Source organism: Polyodon spathula, chromosome 6, assembly GCF_017654505.1.
Source record: "Polyodon spathula isolate WHYD16114869_AA chromosome 6, ASM1765450v1, whole genome shotgun sequence".
Lineage (NCBI taxonomy): Eukaryota > Metazoa > Chordata > Actinopteri > Acipenseriformes > Polyodontidae > Polyodon > Polyodon spathula.
Window position 1 is genome coordinate 76632783 of NC_054539.1, and position 18719 is coordinate 76651501.

The following is an 18719-nucleotide window of genomic DNA, read 5'->3' on the forward strand; positions in this document are numbered from 1 at the left end:
ATATACTTAACATCCACACATAACTTTCCTGAACAACTCTCCTAGGAATGGGTCTTAGTCCCACAGATACACATTGGGTTAGTTTGCTGGTCTGACTGGGCACTCTGATAAGTTGTTCTTTGCAAGACCTGCATACAGGTCGTGTAGGGAAAAAAGAAAACAAGGTATGCCAAACCAAGTGCAAGTTTCCCTTCCCCTAATTATTTCCAGCTTTAGTCACCAAAGAAGCTCTAAGAATTAATGATATGGGATGAGTGGAATGTGTTAATAAAAAAGGCTTGCATACACAATGGCAGAAAGCAGGAGGTTCAACATGTACTTGATTGACACATTTTATTTAAAAGGCTTTATTTTATAAAATTTCAAGTAACTTTCCACTTCAATGAGTGAACCCAAACAAATGCATGGAGCCATACCTTGTCCTGTGAAATTAAACTTCAAATAGGCTTTAAAAACTAAGAATAGCATTAAAAAGTGCTCCCCACTCCACCTAGACCTCTCCCCTGATGGGACGCCCTTCTGGAATGGATCTGTAACAATCTGGGCTTCACAGATGTTGTGGGCTGCTCCATCCATCTATGCTTGTGAAGGGAAGATAAAATGGGTCTCAAGTGGAGGAAGAGTGGGTTTAGACCACAGTAGTTTCTATTCTATAGTGCTCCCCAGTAGTTACATTTAAAAAGGGACCACCAGACACAATAGTTCAGATTATATTAAGTTAACACAAGTTGCAGTTTTGCTTTCTGCCCACATTGCAATTCAAACAGAAATCAAGCTAACTAACAAGGGTAGATGTTCCCTCACAACACAGGTTTCCAGGTCACATTCAAAAGAAACAACTAATCCTTTGGATGTGATTGTGAAACACACACACAAGCAATACAAGGAAAAAAGCAAAAAAAAAAAAGGCAAAAAAAAAAAGAACCCTTTATTGTAAACCTAGTTATTTGTTTACAAGTGGATGTCATCTTACCCAACAAATGAAGCTTTTTTTTTTGTCAACACAACGTAACTGTCAAAGCTTCACCTGTTAGTTCAGAACTCTAAACAATGCTGCAGGACTATGATACGACTACACACGTGGCTACATGCTTCTAAAAGGATCCTATTCCTCCCGATTAGATGTGAAAGTTAAAACACTAGAATAAAGACAACTGGTACTACGCAACAAAGAATCTGGTCATTTTACTGGAGTAAAAATCACATTTTACAGATAAAATGCAAAACCCTGAAATACTAAAACATCCCATCTTGCACAATGCCGGGGTTCCTTACATTACACGTTAAAGCATCGCAATTAAAAAATTTACAAAAATAAGTCAAAATGAACCCATAAAGCTTCCAAGAGAACCCACAGGCACTTCTCATTGTGGAATGTTTTCTCTTCTTTTCTGTATTTTGTTTTAAAAGTGAGACTAAATAAAAAAAAAAAAATCTGAAGGTTTGCTGAGCGAGCCTGCTGCAGCATCAGTCCATTGCAGCATTTAGTAATATCCTGGGTGGTATTGCTGACTCCAGGGCTTCTGACTCCAGAACTGCAAGACAGAGACATGGCCAGGTTACCACTGGTTTTCAGTGTGTCAAGAAATGCAGTCAATACACATAACATGTGGAGCCACTAACTGGGCTAAAGAATGTGCTAATCTAGAGTTATCAATTCAACGATTCTCCACATCTGTGTATCTATAGGTGTTAACCCACCTACGACATTCTGTAGTTTGATACTTAACCAACATGCTCATGTGTTCTGGTCAGCAATCTTGTCCCATTAAACACTTGCAACCTTCTCATACCAGTAATATAATCGAGTTTCTCAAATTCTGCTCATCTTAAGATACACTACCGTGAAAAAGTATTTGCCCTGTCTGATTTCCTGCATTTTTGCACATTTGACACCGAATGTTATCAGATCTTCAACCAAAATCTAATATTAGATAAAAAAGGGACCCTGAGTGAACAATAACACAACATTGACATTTATTTCATTTATTTATTAAAGAAAGTTATGCAACACCCAATGCCCCCGTGTGAAAAAGTAAAATCGCCCCCTTATACTCAATAACTGGTTACACCACCTTTAGCAGCAACCAAATGCTTCCTGTAGTTACAGATAAGTCTCTCTCACCACCGTGGATCAATTTTAGCCCACTCCTTCATGCAGACCTGCTTCAACTCGGTGACATTTGTGGGTTTTCAAGTATAAACTGCTCCTTTCAGGTCCTGCCACAACATCAACGAGGTTTAAGGACTTTGACTAGGCCATTCCAAAACATAACATTTCTTGTTCTTCACCCATTCTGCTGCAGGCTTGCTTGTGTGTTTCGGATCACTGTCTTGCTGCATGACCCAGCCGCGCTTCAGCTCACGGACGGATGGCCTGACATTCTCCAATACTGAGCAGAATTCATGGTTCCTTCAATGATGGCAAGTTGTCCAGGTCCTGATGCAGCAAAGCATCCCCAAATCATGACACGACCACCACCATGCTTGACCGTTGGTATGAGGATCTTACAGTGGAATGCAGGGTTTGTTTTTTGCCAGACATAACAAGGCCCATGTTGGCCAAAAAGTTCAAATTTTGACTCATCTGTCCATAGAACATTGTTCCAGAACTCTTGAGGATCATTCAGGTGCTTTTTGGCAAACTTGAGACAAGCATTCATGTTGTTCTTAGTGAGCAGTGGTTTCCACCTTGCTACTCTGCCATGAAACCCATTTTTGCCCAGTGTCTTTCCGATGGTGGAGTCATGAACACTGACCTTAGCAGAGGCGAGAGAGGCCTGCAGATCTTCCTGGATGATTAAGCCTTGCTCTTGCAGAGATTTTGGCGGGACGGCCACTCCTAGCAAGATTCACTACCATCCCAAACTTTCTCTATTTGGACAATATGGCTCTGACTGTGGTTTGGCAGAGACCCAAAGCCTTAGAAATGGCTTTGGAACCCTTTCCAGACTGATAGGCATCAACAACCACCCCCCCCGCCCCCCAGAGGTCTTCAGGAATTTCTTTTGATCGTGGCACTGTGCCTCTAGAACCTGTGTGCTGACAACTTCACTCTGATGGTAAGGGCCAAAGTTAGTCAGATTTATATTGGGCAGGGCTGGCCCAAATCTGGCCTAATCATTAACCAAAGTATTCAAACAGCTGACCCTAAATTATCCCTTTAATTGGGTTGAGTTAACTAGGAGGGGGGGGGGGGGGTAATAACTTTCACACCTGTTCGATTACCTTGCACACCAAACAAATGAAAGCACCAAACTGGTGTCATTTTTCTCTCAGACTCCCTCTATATACTACTACAACCCACAAAAAGGTCTGACCAAATTCAATGTGAAAAATGTGCAAAAATGCAGAAAATCAGAGGGGGCAAATATTTTTTCACAGCACTGTACATCTACAAAAGTGAGCTGCTAAAAAAAAAAAAAAAGTAGCCAGTATTTATCCATGCATTCAACACATTAGACATTTAGAAATACCAGTTTAGCAGACAAAGTTCTATGGATTACAAAACATGTGTCCAGAAATATCAAAAGAATGAGAGAAGTTCAACAACAGCTGCTGAATGCATGCCCTGGCCCTGAGGTGACGCAGGCCATGTTCCCCTGAAGCACCCCTACCCCTTGCTGCCAGCTCTGATTGAAGGCCTGAGCCTTGTCCATGTTGTAGTTTCCATTCTTGAAGCCACGGCTGTTTCCACCTCTGCCTCGGAATTTCTGCAAGCAGAATCAAAAATCAATAGATTAGTTTATATGGACACTACACAGGCAACTACAAATAAGATAAACCTTCTTAAACGGTTTTCATTTCAAAAAGGAGAAACCACAATCTTGTGTCAATATCTGCAACAAAATTCTAAAACACTTAAAAAATCAAACTCAAACTTCCAGCCTCGTTTCACAGCAGAACACACCTGGGTAAAGTTGCCTCGGTTTGCCCCCCCTCGGTTGCTGTTGCCCCTGCTCATTGCACCCCCTCCTCTGTTCATGTTGCCCCTTGGTGGTCCTCCTCGGCTGGGCATGCCTCCACCCCTGTTGAAGTTTCCACGGTTAGGAAAGCCCCCCCTGAAAGCAGGGGGAGGAAGAAACCCTCTGGGGGGCCTGTTGAATCCACCACGGTTTCCTGGAACTGAAAGATAAAACCCACAGATTGAGTCTAGACACTATTCCCCCCCCCCCCCCCCATCCATATTTAAATATAGTTCTACTCACATCCTTAATTTGGAAAATACCTCTTATTCTTTCTTAAGTTGATCCCACTTCCAAGTTACCCAGCAATTACCCATAACTATTTTACTAATAGTATTGAACAAACCCTAATTGAGAAACGTTTTAACAATGAAGACATTGATAAAACCTACAACATGTGTCCTGGAATACATTTTAGAATTTTCATACGGCAATTAACCCTTAGCAGTCCATTTATTCAGCGCTTGTCAGGTCCAATTTATTTTCACACGCACGTTTTTTTTGTTTTTTCCCCCCGCCACCCTGCCAAATTTAAAGTTTTTCCTTCCAGAGTACCGTGAGGTTTAGGGCACTGAACCACAAAAGGACACTCAGTACTACATCTCCAGCCAAGCCCCACCCCTTGTTCGCTGTATTTTCACATAGCTCTTTAATACTGATAAATCCTCTCCCGATTACTCGTTTTATCACCAAACTCCCCAATAATGCTATCCAAGTCATTTTATCACTATAACATCTCAAAGCTTTGTAAATGTCTGTGATACTCCAAGCACTGGATGCAGAAGCAGCTGTCTCCTTTGTGACCGTCTTGTCGCTGTGGTGCAGCTACTACTCTATTGATCAGATACGCCACCCCCACCCTTTTTTTTCAGCTTCATTTCGGCTTCCATCGGTCTCACTCGGCAATTGAAAGGTTTTCTCTGCTTTTTCCGGAGAAAAAAACGACTGGAGACCTGTGCTTTGATGGTGATGTCCGACATTGGACTGGAAAGGGAAAATTATAATGTCGGAGCTGGTCCAACATAGGACCGCAAAGGGTTAACCCAGTAGGTCAAAACAGTAGGTCATTTTCAGCCAAAACATAAGGGATGACAAAAATGTACCACTTTGTTCAACTAAGGTTGGTTTTACTCTTTGGTTACTGATCTTAATAAAACTGCAGGTTTATAGTGAGAAAGGTGAAAAAGCATTACTGCAGGCATTTCAGCACATGTAGCAGGATGTCACGTATGGAAATTCACTCACTCTACCGAACAATGATCTATTCTATTGAAGACACAGATTAAGATGTTAACAGCTCCTGCCAACCCATCCTTTCCCAGCAGTTTGTACCTCCTCTGAAGTTGCCCCGGTGGTTCTGGAATCCCCCGCGGCCTCCCCTCGGTCCTTGCCCTCCTCCACCACCTCTGTTGAACTGGTTCTTCACCCCTCTCCCCCGGTTTCCCCCTTTCTTGACAGGTCCTCCCTGGTTTTGCTTCTTCTCTGGTGGCAGTGTTGTTTTGCTCTCCTCCTTGTACTGTTCCAAGAGTTTCTTTGCCTCCTCCTTCTGCAGCTCTACGTAACTGACTTCATTAAAACACTCCCCCTCCTCTGGCAGTGTATAAATACCTGGGGGGGGGGGGGGGGGGGGGGGAAGCAAAAATCAGTCTAACTATATATAAAACACACAGAAACATAATGAAGCCCAGAATCTAATATGTAATTAAGCAGTACATGGATCCAAAGGGTACCAGCTTAATGCTAGACACATTATTTGATATCAACTATACAGCTGTGCTGGCTCCAGCTGCAAATCACTAAAATTTGTCACTCATATTTGGCAAGTTAACAGTATATCTGATAGTGTTGGACGATAAGGACATTCAGTTATTGATTACCAGGCGTACATTACCCTGATAATCATGATTATCAGCTGAAGAAATACGTAACACTACTTGTAATTTATCAAAGCTATGAGATTTTTTAGATAGGAAGGAGAGGGAGAGAGAGAGAGAGATTACACAAACAAACAACTTCTACAAGTCACTGAGTTTAGAAGAAATAAAAACAGTTTTCAAAAGACAAGCACTTTTAAAAACAATGATTGGTTAAATCAAAGCACAAATAAACATGTTTGGTAGTTTTTCAAATTTCTAAATATAGGGCTACTCATCACAAAACTGTTTAAAAACATTCTTTCTAGTCAATACAAATCCTAAACTGTTGAACAGTTCCAGCAGTGTCTCAACTAAGTTACGGGGTCACTGTCAATCCACTGAACAGCCTTTCAGATGGAAGCCTGTGGCTGGTGAGCACAGATACTGGAAAGCTAAACACGTTTCTATTTAGGATAAATTATCTAATTGAGACAAAAAAAGAAGATAAAACTAGTTTGCAATGTACATTTTATTTAATTAATTTTTTGTAATGAGAAATACAATTTAATGTATGTTACTGTCAAAATAAAAAATGCAAAAGGACCACTTTCTTGCAGTAATTTACAGTGGGCTACATATTATATACACTGCAAACTGCATATGCTTTACCTGCAGTACACATAGGCACTTAATTACTATTAGTTTTATTTTGTATTTCACATCACAAACAATATACAAAAAAAGTATTAATATTGTACTGTTATATACACATGTATTGCACAATAACAGAGCAAATTAAACATTCTTGCTGGAGCGGTTTTTCTTTCAGCCAACGAGCTGTTTACGTGTGGCAAAAGCCTCAAGGCAGTGAAGTCAGCTCCCTAGCTACACGCCTCCTATGTTGTTGTTGGGAATGGATTCTTTCAATGTAGCGGGTTTGTGCATTTGAGAAAGACTATGATTAGAAGCAATTAACCTCCGCTGTACGAATTAAAACTGTGTGCTGCTTTTTATACAAAAATGGAGAAAAAGCAAGTTGCGTAGAGGATATTATACTGGACCCTGACGCACCCAATAAAAAAAAAAAATGAGGGAGTGGTTACAGTATTTGTTAGTCTATTTGTTTTTCTATGGGTCTTTCGCTATGCCGCAGCCCTCGATATATAGCGGATTTATATTGCACCCCGACACCTGAGATATATCGAGTTGGTGATGTACCGATAATTGTGTTTGTTAGAAAACCAGTCCTGCAAAATTTCGGATCAAAATGAAACCATGACAAAGCATAAAAACTGATCAAAATCAATACTTAGACATAACTTGCATAAGCCTGATCTCAAAACAGGCAATGGCATTTGTAATTTGTGTTTTGGGTGATCCTTGTTATATTTTGATTCACGTTTCAGAAATTCAAGGTTATGTTTGAACTTCTCTGCTGAGATTTAGATTTTACTCTGCCTCAATCATATTTTGGCGTTTCAGAAATCCATGAATATAAATCTGTATGATCTTAGATGGATGAAGAGATTACAGGCTTATTACCTTGCAGATCACTTTCTGTCACTCCAAAAAACTTCCAGAGGACTGATGCTGGGTTTTTTTCTAAAATCTGTACAACTTACAACTTCCCACTCCATAGCACACGAACGCTACATGAGTTTAGTGCCACTTACTGCTTCAATGCAGACTTACCGTGACCCACAAACATATCATATGGGGTAACGGACAATATAATAGACCATTTTTCAACGTAACAAAATAAATCACTGTAAAAACATCGATAATATCTATTGTCCCAACCCCAGTGTCAGGTATATTTTGAAAATTGGAGCAACATGGCAGTGTTAGCTTCTGGTTTGTCTTATGAAAATGTACAAATCAAGTGTTTTACAAGCCAGCAAAACTCTTGAGAGGCACCAGAGCTCCTACCTTTCATTTTCAGCACTGCATGCTCAGGCAGGTCTTTGCCATCTGATTCTGCTTTTTTCTGTGTTCGCTGTTTGTAGTCTTCATCGGACGGACAGACCACAACTGCCTTGCGCTGGAAGCCAGCAAACAGGCACATCTTCCGTCTCTGTGCTGGAGCCGATACATTAGTCTGAAAAACAACAGGGTAGACAGTGTGTGTGTTTTTTTTTTGTTTTTTTGTTTTTTCAAACCTGCCAAAAAACACGGAAGGTGATTACAGCCATTTCACTACAGTGTAAGTTTGGATGCCGATATACTAGGGATGCACCGAATTCAGCTGAATATCGAACCCATCTCAAAAGATTCGGCCGAATACCTAACCTACAAAAACTGTCAAGAAACCTGAAGGAAACTGTTGCATGAAAAAACAGACGACTGGCAGCTATTAACAAGGGACGCACACAATCTATAGCTGAGCCTTTTAGTTAACAGTATTTATATTACCGAATGGAAATATATTCCTGAATAAAATTTCAGTTTGAAACTTATACAATCTACCGCTAGCCCCCTCCCCCACAATAGAAATGTCAAAATACAGAACTGTTTACTTTACCATTACAAGAAATGAGAGCAACATCGTTGCCATAACCAATGGTGTACAGGCAGAATCTTGACTTAACATTTACTATTTTTTTTTTTTTTAAATGAAAATGCTTGTATAGAGCCAGACCGTTCTAATTTTGGTGGCTGGGCATCAATGAAGCGATCCGTTTTCTATTTATCCATTGAATAAGCACTACGAACAAACATCAGTGTCCGAATCCCTACATACCAGTTTTGATGGTAGGTGAATAGCGTGTATTTTAAATGTTTGTAGTCAAAATCTCCCGCACAATTGTGCTTCAGTCGTCCTTGTGATGCACCGAAGGGAGCACTAGTACTTCTATGACAAACTACAGTACTACTTTAAAAAGGATAACACTTTTTTTTGTAAAAATACTGACGACAGATGACAGCAGAAGTGCATGCTACGATTGTGGCCATAAACACAGGTTTGTACATCGGCCACAGAGCTGGGGAATGGCGTGAACGACTGTCCTTGCATTTAAGATTTGTTATATATTACAAAACAATAAATAAGTGCTACACATTTAAAATAACACACTGGTAGGTAATGTTACTCAACTTACAACACCAGAACTGCTCTTATTTAATTTTATTAGCTAATATTCAGAATGCAGCGTACAATTAAATTGTTCAAAACTGTCGGCAAGTAGTCTTTCAAAAACTGTAATGATACAGTTTTTCAATTGGTGAAAAATAAAAATACTGAGCGTTAAGTGTGATTTGTAATTGTGTTGGATGCAGAGCTCCAGAAAAAAAAAAAAAAGACTGGGGGGACGGGACGTGATACAGCTACTACAGCATGATAATTGAAGTTCTGTGCTGGAGAGAACATAATAGAAAAATGCATGATAGAGCCAAAAAATAACCAACCCACCAAAGACAACATTAACCTGCTAGATGCTTTCAAAACAGGCCAAATTTGGCTGGAAAAACAGCACTCAGCACTGGGGGAGTGCCTCCCATGTGAGATGCACCCATTAAAGTAAATGTTCCCTCAAGTTCAATGTACAAATAAAAAAACGTGAATCTCAATCATGGTGTGTTAGAGAAATCTATATTTTAATTGGCGTTCCGGTACTTTAAGATTTAGGACAACACCACTGACCATAACCCACTATTTTCTTTGACGTTTCAACCTGTGTCACCTGATCTGAGACAGAGCTATGAGGAAATAATTACCATGATCAGTGACCTGAATGATCTCCCAGCAAAATAAAACCCACGTTGATTTAAATGCACTGTGTGTGTAACATATCAAATAGGCTACGAAATAGTTTTAGAAATATTTTAAATGAACATAGCAGTTCCCAAATGGTTCAACTTGTATTGGCACATTGCAATAATGTAAAATTTACTTTACTAAAGCACATATTATTCAAAAAACATCTTGTACATCTGACAGTTATGAAGTTACGCTATATATTATATATATATATATACACACACACACACACACACACACATACATATTTCTGTGCACAGATCTGTTTTTAATTTTTTCTCAGTATAATCTCTAGAACACGTTTCATAGACAAAGCACAAGTGTCTACAACAGTTGTTACTATATATTACAGGTTTACTGCATAACCATGAAAAGTGTGATGTGAATGTGCCGTTACATACAGGGGTAATTTTGCATTCAGCAGCTGAGTGTGTTTACTGTGTGCGCCACCAGTAATTTAGGTTGATAGCAGCGACAGAGTTCATAAAACGAGTTCCTGTTATTAAATACTGTACAAGAGTTACGTTCAGTACCGGATTCGTGTCTTATTTAAAGAACTGCGCACAATGGAGGGATGTATTAAAATGATGTATAGATGCAGGATTCTGTTCACCAAATCCTAAGTATTCGGCCAAATCAAAACCCTGCTCAAAAAGTATGAATTTGGGCCGAATCCGAATCCTGGATTCGGTGCATCCCTACAATATACAATCTCTCTAGCTGTACCTGATCCAGAATGTAGTTGCGCTTCTTGCGGGCTGCAATCTCAATGAATTTACCCAGAAACAGGGGAGCACGTTGAGAAATTGCAGTAAGCTTTCCAGTGTCCATCATCTGCCGTTTCAAACTTGAAATCTGGGTGGGGGAAAAACACTTAAATTATCCACTACCCACTGCAAACATCCAAGGAACTTTACAATTATTCAATCTGAACAACCTATTCATTAACATTCAACTTACAAAAAGATACCAACTGCATAGGCATCAGTGCAGAGATAATCCTGAGCAGCTGTATCATTTCAAAAGGAGTTCCACAGACAAGCACTGCACTGTCAAAGCACACAACTCATGGAGAATTTGGTCACCATTCAGATTCCAATACCCGTTAACTAGTGATAAGGAATGTTCAATACCGAGATGGCGATCTGTACAATTTGTTCACAAGCTATAGCTGCAGACGCAAGCATATCGCTGAACTACAGTCATGCTCCACATATTTGAATAAAAGGTCAGACTTTTTTAACAGAGTTAATTCTTTAACGAACTGGATAAAGCACAGGCAGACTATTACAAACATGAGAAACGGGTACATGCAACTACTTTTATTCACTATCTCATCTGATGAACTTACTCCAACAGTTTACCGTTCATTTTGATTGTCCTTTTGCTATAATGAACCCCTCGATATAACGATCAAAAGGCTTGGACCCCAACAGGTTTGTTATAGCGAGGGTGTTCTGTACTTGGATACTCCACAAGATCTTACCATCATTTTCTCTAGGATTGTGTTTGTGCCGAGAACATTGTACTTCCCAGGGTTCTCCTCTGTGTGCTTTGTGACCCAGGCCGTCTTTCCAGCGCCAGGCAGGCCGACCATCACGATAACCTTTAGAATAGAAAATAAAGCAAGAAGAGACCATCTGTGATCATTTTCAAAAGTTCCACGCTTTATATTATGGTTATGACAGCACAATGAACTTAATTCCACATGGATGGGGGGGGGGACATTTGACACGTAAAGTAAAAAAATAAAAATATATATATATATATTATTATCTCTAATATATATATATATATATATATATATATATATATATATATATATATATATATATATATTTGACACACACCTCACACTCCTGTTTTGTTTCAGGCCCCTTTGGACCACGCACTCGCTCCTCTACTGGGATCTTCTGAAGGAAGGTGTACCCCTCAGGGACAGGGAAGTATGGCGTCTCTAGCTGCCCAAAGTTAAAATCTACTGCACAGTTGTGGCACAGAACATGAGGGAACAAGGCCCTTTCAGCAAGGGCTTCTTTGCCGACTTTGAATGCAACTCCAAGATCCTGTCCGTTCTTGGAATAGGAGAGCTCCACTTCCTCACCTTCAAAATTCTGCAAAAGAAAAATTCAGATTAAAAGCTTGGCAACACACTGCTAAGGCTCGATGCATCTAATTTAAATTATTAAAGTTAGACTGAATGGAGGTGCAAAAACAAATCACTCCAATTTTAAATGTAACCAGCTGCAGTGAAACAAGCAGTTTTACACCATGGACAAGTTAAATGTTTACTTGGTTGCAAAACTATAAATAAGCCTAATAGATATTTAATACTGTTTTACTGAAAGAGGAATCCAAGTCTTACAATAAAGCAACCGATAACATCCTCTTCATCATACGTCTCCCCAAAGTCCTCTGTGACACAGTCAGTGGTCTTCTTTCCCTTTGCTGAATATGCATAGGAAAACTCTTCCTCGCCTGAAACAGGGAAACATCAGTACCAAGAGCAACTTAAAACAAGGAAAAGTCCTCAAATCAATCAGTGTGTAACATCTTTCTGAACAGGTTGGGAATACAATCAAGCACAGAGTTCAAGCCACCATTCTCTGAACCAACACCAAATGATTGTTACACAAGCCTCTCTCCAAGGTCAAAGCTTTTACTTCACAGCGATTAGTTAAACTTACCAAGCAGCAAGCTGCCATTTTGCAGAGACCAGCCAACCTGCACTTCATGAATTTCAATCCCCTTGCTTGACACATGTTTCACTGGAATTTTCTCTGTAAACTGACGAAGGGAAGAAATCATGATTAAAGAACCACTCGTACAATCATTTAGAAGGAATAGGCTGTCTGACTCTGTAAATACAGACTGGAGGTCTGCTCATAAAAACCCAGACAAAATTAAAATACACCTAAAACTTGAGTTTTGACTGTTTCAGTTGACTGGTTGGTTCACGGTTACCTTCATTTCAAAGCAGGCTTTTCCTTTTGTAACTCCGTAGGAACCTCTTCCTCCAGCCCAGAGATAGGCAAAGCTCTCCATGGTCAAAGAGGATGCGCTGTACCGATCTCTTGAGACTTTGAAGTGAAGGTCACTGTTATCTGAAATCACATTCAAACTGAAGTTAGAACAGGTACTAGAAGAGCAACTCAACATTCATGCTGTTTGACACACTTCTTACAACACATGGGCCTAATTCTTGAAATAAGCACCACTTTCTAAGAATCTTTGTGTACACATCCACTCACTGAAAGTCTTGCCTTTGTTTAATTTGTATGTATGCAGCACACCCTTTTAAAAACATATTGTTAATATATATATATATATATATATATATATATATATATATATATATATATAGATATATATATATATACACACACACACTACCGGTCAAAAGTTTTAGAACACCTCCATTTTTCCAGTTTTTATTGAAATTTACGCAGTTTAATGTCTGAATGTACTCTGAAATTAAAGCATAGCACAAAAACAATTGGAGATAAAAGAAATCATGGAATCATTTTGTTTAACAAAATTTAACCTAAATTTGACTCAAAGTAGCCACCTTTTGCAGATATGACAGCCCAACACACTCGTGGCATTCTTTCTACAATGAAAATCAAATATTGTTCGGAAAGTTCTTCCCAACACCGTTGCAGAAGTTCCCACAAATGTGTTGCACTTGTAGGTTGCTTTGCTTTCACCCTTCTGTCCAGTTCATCCCTAACCAGGTCGATGGGGTTTAAGTCTGGAGACTGTGCTGGCCATTCCATGATTTGAAGCTTACAGTCTTGTTCTTTTCTTCTAATGTAGTTCTGACATAGCCTGGAGTTATGTTTTAGGTCATTATCTTGCTGCAAGATGAACCCCTGACCAACTAGGCGTATACCAGAGGGTATTGCATGGTGCTGCAAAATGCTGTAGTAGCCGTTTTGGTTCAGGGTGCCACTCACTCTGTGCAAGTCACCGACTCTGGATCCAGCAAAAGAGCCCCAGACCATCACCCTTCCTCCTCCATGTTCGACAGTTGGTGTCACACACCGAGGAACCTTCCTTTCGCCTACTCGACAGCGTACAAAAACCCTGCGTAATGAACCGAAGATTTCTTCAGTATTCCCCTGGCGGTGCTTCATGGCCCAGGCAAGCCTCTTTCTTATTTTGCCATCTTAGCAATGGCTTTCTCACTGCCACTCGACCTGTCAAACCTGCAGCTCGAAGTCTTCTCTTCATAGTTGAAACCGAGACTTGCTTACTTCGACCAGTGTTAAGCTGTGTTTGAAGCTGTTGTCCTGTGAGCCGCCTATCACGCAAGCTGCTGACTCTCAGAAACTTGTCTTCTGATTCTGTAGTGGCTTTGGGTCTGCCAGACCTCTTCCTGTCAGAGTTTCCTCCAGTTTCCAAGTGCCTTTTGATGTTGTAGGAAAAACTGTACTCACTGACACCTTGGCTTTCTTTGCAATTTCTCTAAAGGAAAGACCTACACTTTTTTAAGGGTTATAATGGTCTGTCTGTCTTCCTTTGTTAATTGCCTTTTTTTCACCATTATGATAACAATATACTACTTCCTGCAGTACAATATTGTCCAAATAATGCTTAAGAGGGTGTAGTAACGCAGTCTATTCCAACACTGCTTTTATACAGACAGAGGGTTTGTAAGTAATAAACAAAAGTTGGGACATCTGTAGGAATTGTTAGCATCAACTTTCAAGGCTTCATTTACCTCCATTGCTGCAGAACAGCTGTAAGTTGTTAACCCATTAGTTTTTCCCTGAAAAAGGCCTTTTTCTAGAACTCTGAAGTATACATTATTTTTCAGTTTTTGGTAACCTAAACTTTTTTTTAACCTCTGGCAGTTTACCACTTACCTTTGTACCATTTCAGGTTATTCACTGGAATTGAACTGCTTAAATTTCAATAAAAACTGGAAAAATGGGGGTGTTCTAAAACTTTTGACCGGTAGTGTATATGATTTATTTATTTTTAAAAGAGCACAGCAAGTAGGCCTACAGGTGTATGCACACTTGTCTGCAGAGTGTGGTACACTTTTGGAAACATCCCAATGTAAACAAGGTAATTGGCTGACAGGTAAAGTGCTGATCCCAATGAGATTAATTTTACACCTGAAAACTATTTTCTAAAGGGTAACTAGCTCTTATTACATTGATGTTACCTTGTGGGCTTTCCCCTGTGTTCTACCCCTGTCCTTTTGCTCCTCCAACCTCTTCTTTCACTGTTCTGTCAGTGCCAAGCATCTCCCACTGTCTATAACTCATGCCAGCCCTGCTCTTACAGACCCTCCAACAGCCAACATGACCCCGGAATCTTTCAGTAGCTAGACACCATGGTAACGGGAGGCTGATCCCCTGCCTACAATGTTAAACACTGCATTGTCATTAACACACTAACTGCCAGGTTTTATTCTAGCAATCTACAACAATACACTGAGCAGAATCAGAAGAAATGCACTTTGTTTAAAAGGAGCATGCAATGCTAAATAAACAAAATACTACACTTCAAAACAGGACAACAACCTAAAACTAAATCAAGATTGATATTAGATCTTTAAGAACAAATACCAGGGTTCAAAAAAACCCAACGTTCCCCATCTCCACCTGTTGCTACAACTGTTTAAATAACGTACCTGTCGATTCTCTCTTCATTAACATCCAAACAACTTTTTACACTTAGAACTTATCAAATGTCAGCTCTAGTGCACTGATAGTGTAAGAATTATTGCCCACATTGTCAAACAGGTAACAATCCATGATGTGGTACAGAACAGAAAAGCCAGAGCACAAGAGATCTAATTAAGCAAATTCAGTTCAATTAAGGGAATAGTTAAGTAATTAAGAGCTCTGAATGAAAACCAGCAGACAGAAGAAATCCCAAGACCAGGGCTGGAAATCACCGATTTAAGAGGACAAATCAAACTTCAGTGCACTAGAGCTGCCATTTTCAAAAGAGCTTTGAAACATACTTTAAAAAGTTATAAATGTAAAAATGTGTCAAACTGTTAAATGAAAAGATTACTGGTACATTTAAACAGTTATAGCAACACGTGGGGAAGTAGAACACTATTTTTCAGAACCCCGGTAATTACCCTTTAAATTGAATACAATTTATGTCCTGTTTAATATTTTTGCACAATTCTGTTTCCACTTGAATATTAGGGAGTTGTGGGTGGTGGTGGTTCAATGGTTATACAGTGTTCCTTTTCATTCACCCTCCTTTATGAAGCTGTGCACATATTACATATTGGTCCAAAAAAGTGTTAACAGGCCTCACTAGCTTCTACAGAAACAGTTTTTGCACTGCGCATTAAAAGCAACAAATACACTCAGTTAAAAACACAGATTAAAAGGAGAGGGGGATGATACTGACAGGTGTCAAGGCAAACTGTTGTATCATCAAACTCTTCATCTTCCTCCTCAAGAGGTGGCTGGGGAGACTTGGCCCTGCAGAGAAAAAAAAAAAAATCACACCTTAGGAACATTCACCATTACTGCAGGGCAAGATCTACAGTACGCCAAGAGCCCGGCTCTCATTGTAAACACAGCCCACTGTTTGTATTGTACATGCATTTAATGGTATGTAGAATAGGGGCGTCAAAATAAAACAGTTATAGTTTGAAATTAAATATTGTTACTGAAATAACTTGAATAAAACACAAGTACAATACATTAGTCCATTTTATTTTTATTTATTTTTTTAATGTAAACAATTTTGGTACATTTGAAAAGCATCATCTACCTACATGTGTCTTCAACAGTTATCCTTGCCTACAACCACCCCCACATTACATAGTTTTACCTTGTTCTGTCATCACACCCTGCTTGCTCCTAGCTGCTTGTACAGCATTTATTTTGCAGATTTAAACTACAATATAGTTGCATCTGCCTCAGATAGTGCTTGCCCCACCTCACCGCTGTTACTTTTAAATGCTTGGCTGTTCCTTTGTCACACAGATCAATCAGCATCACCCCAATACCGCCTTAATAAATGAACCTATAAACCAAAACAGCCATAGTAATGTTGGCTCTGTAGACTGGTCTTACCACAACCTCACCTGCTATATTTGTTTTCTTCAATAAATTCAAAATAGCCTCTTCCATGCTCTTCCCGGCGTCGTTTTACCCCTTTCTTGTTCTGGTCAGCTTTCTGATCTTTCCCAGATTCTTCTATTAAAATAAATACAGCCATACATGTGGTACTTTGTCTTTTTTTTTTGGGGGGGGGGGGGGGGGGGGGGTGACCAGACATCAAAATGTTGCTGGTTAGAATACAGTCACAACCGTGGAAAAAGCGATGTATCATTCATTCCAAATTAACAATTCTTATTCATATTTCAAATGGGAAATGTTTAATCTCGGGTTCGATATAGATAAAGAGAAACATGTTATCTAATCGTAACATTGCGAATGACGAAGTGATCCGCGCTAATATTTACAATCACATTTTGCAAATGCTACAAAAAAAATCAATGCAATAATTCCTGTATTACTCTCCTCTAAGACAACAGTTGAGGGAAATGACGACAGGGGCCACGCCGCTTTAAAACAAACAGGGGCCACGCCGCTTTAAAATAAAAATAAAGAGGTTGGTAGAGAAGCCTACTGAACGCTGCCCTGGTAACTACACGAGAACAGAAAGCGGCTGTCCAAATGCACATTTCCTCCCGCAAGGCACAGCACGGAGGAAGTAGGCCCGACATTGTATTTATTACAAAGCCGTGTAGATGCAAAGCAAGCAAGCAAGCATGTTGCATAAATAAAGGAGTCGCAAACAAAGCCACATTGATGTGAAACCTGGTCAACAAAAAGCGATATTGAAGGCCTAGCTTTAAAAACCCTGCGGAGGGCCTTTCCTTCCCTTGAACAATGGGTCATGCGATATCCACTGGGAAAAGCAGCCACCATTTCATTAGGTATTCAATCTACACCATGTGCATCTTTGTCTGGCACCAAGATGCTACAAATAGCCCAACACGTCATTTACTAGAGAAGTGTGTGACCTCCGATTCAAACTAAGCATTTACACTGAGGACGCCCGTGTGTGTGTGCGACCGAAACACAATACAACCACCAGCACTAGCATTATAATTATACTGCACATTAACAAAAGCATGAATTTCACTGTGCTTAACCGGGAAGGCTATATGGGAACACGTGATTTCAGTGTTTTAAGACAGGACTAACCTTCGGTAGACTGTGATCCGGGGCCATCGTCTTCATCGTCAAACTTGTCCACCTCGATCCCAACATCCTCATCGTCGTCGAACTTATCCATTTCAGCACCGGCGTCTTCATCTTCCTCGCCTCCTCTCTCTCCCATCTCATCATCGATAAACTCCTGCCCTTCCCTGTCGGCTTCTGCGCTTGCAGCCGCGGTACTTGCACCCGCTTCACCCCCGCCTCCTTCCTCCTCAGCAGCCTCCATGTTTTCGCCGGCTGCTTCTTCCAGTTCCTGGCCCATTTCCTCGCTGCCGCCTGCCTCCTCCGCCCCGTTCTCTTCGCCGTCAGGCCCGGTAACCCCTCCGCCGGCTTTGGCCTCCTCGTCGAGTGCGGCCTGCAGCCGGTCCATCAGTTCGGCCTTCAGCCCCTTGTCGGAGAGCTGCCGCTTTTTCAACTCGTCTTTCAAGTCGTTCACTTTCAGCTTTTTCACGTTAATGGAACTCATTTTCTGTTGTCTCGTCACGCCGAATCCTGGGGGTTTGGACTGTAAAATAAAAAGAAAGCACGCCTTCCAGACGAGAATAACGAGTAAGAGCCGCCAATAATTTATACTGCGCCCCTCTGTGTCTCTCCGACTGTCAACAGCGCGGCCAGCGACCGCCCCACGCAAGTAATATACCCCTACCGTATTAAGGGCAGTATAGGGAAAACTGAGGGCGGTGACTACCGTAATTCTTCTTTGTACTTGGGTTTTACTCTAACACAAACAATCAATATACTACTGCTGTGGTCAAACGGTTTTTCTAAATCACCCAATAGAATCAACAAATCTTGCTTCATAAAGTCGAATGAACCCTGCTGAATAATGTTACGTTAACATATTGAATTACATACCGCTATGTAGTTACCCATATACTTGACGAAAAACTGACAACATTTGGAAAATGTGACATTTCTAAATCTAACA

At 40.3% G+C, this 18719-nt stretch overlaps 1 protein-coding gene across 1 annotated transcript; it reads right to left on the reverse strand.

The window, feature by feature from the left end:
- Positions 1-316: 316 nt before the first annotated feature.
- Positions 317-18409, reverse strand: LOC121317651 (heterogeneous nuclear ribonucleoprotein U-like). The gene is made up of 14 exons (XM_041253817.1): positions 17777-18409; positions 16648-16759; positions 15963-16036; positions 12543-12682; positions 12266-12365; positions 11944-12056; positions 11429-11692; positions 11065-11184; positions 10305-10433; positions 7751-7919; positions 5298-5573; positions 3911-4125; positions 3618-3713; positions 317-1535 (listed from the first exon to the last, which is right to left on the reverse strand). Exons 1-14 carry the CDS (start codon positions 18255-18257, stop codon positions 1485-1487), a joined length of 2340 nt encoding a protein of 779 aa, XP_041109751.1. The 5' UTR covers positions 18258-18409; the 3' UTR covers positions 317-1484.
- Positions 18410-18719: the final 310 nt, after the last annotated feature.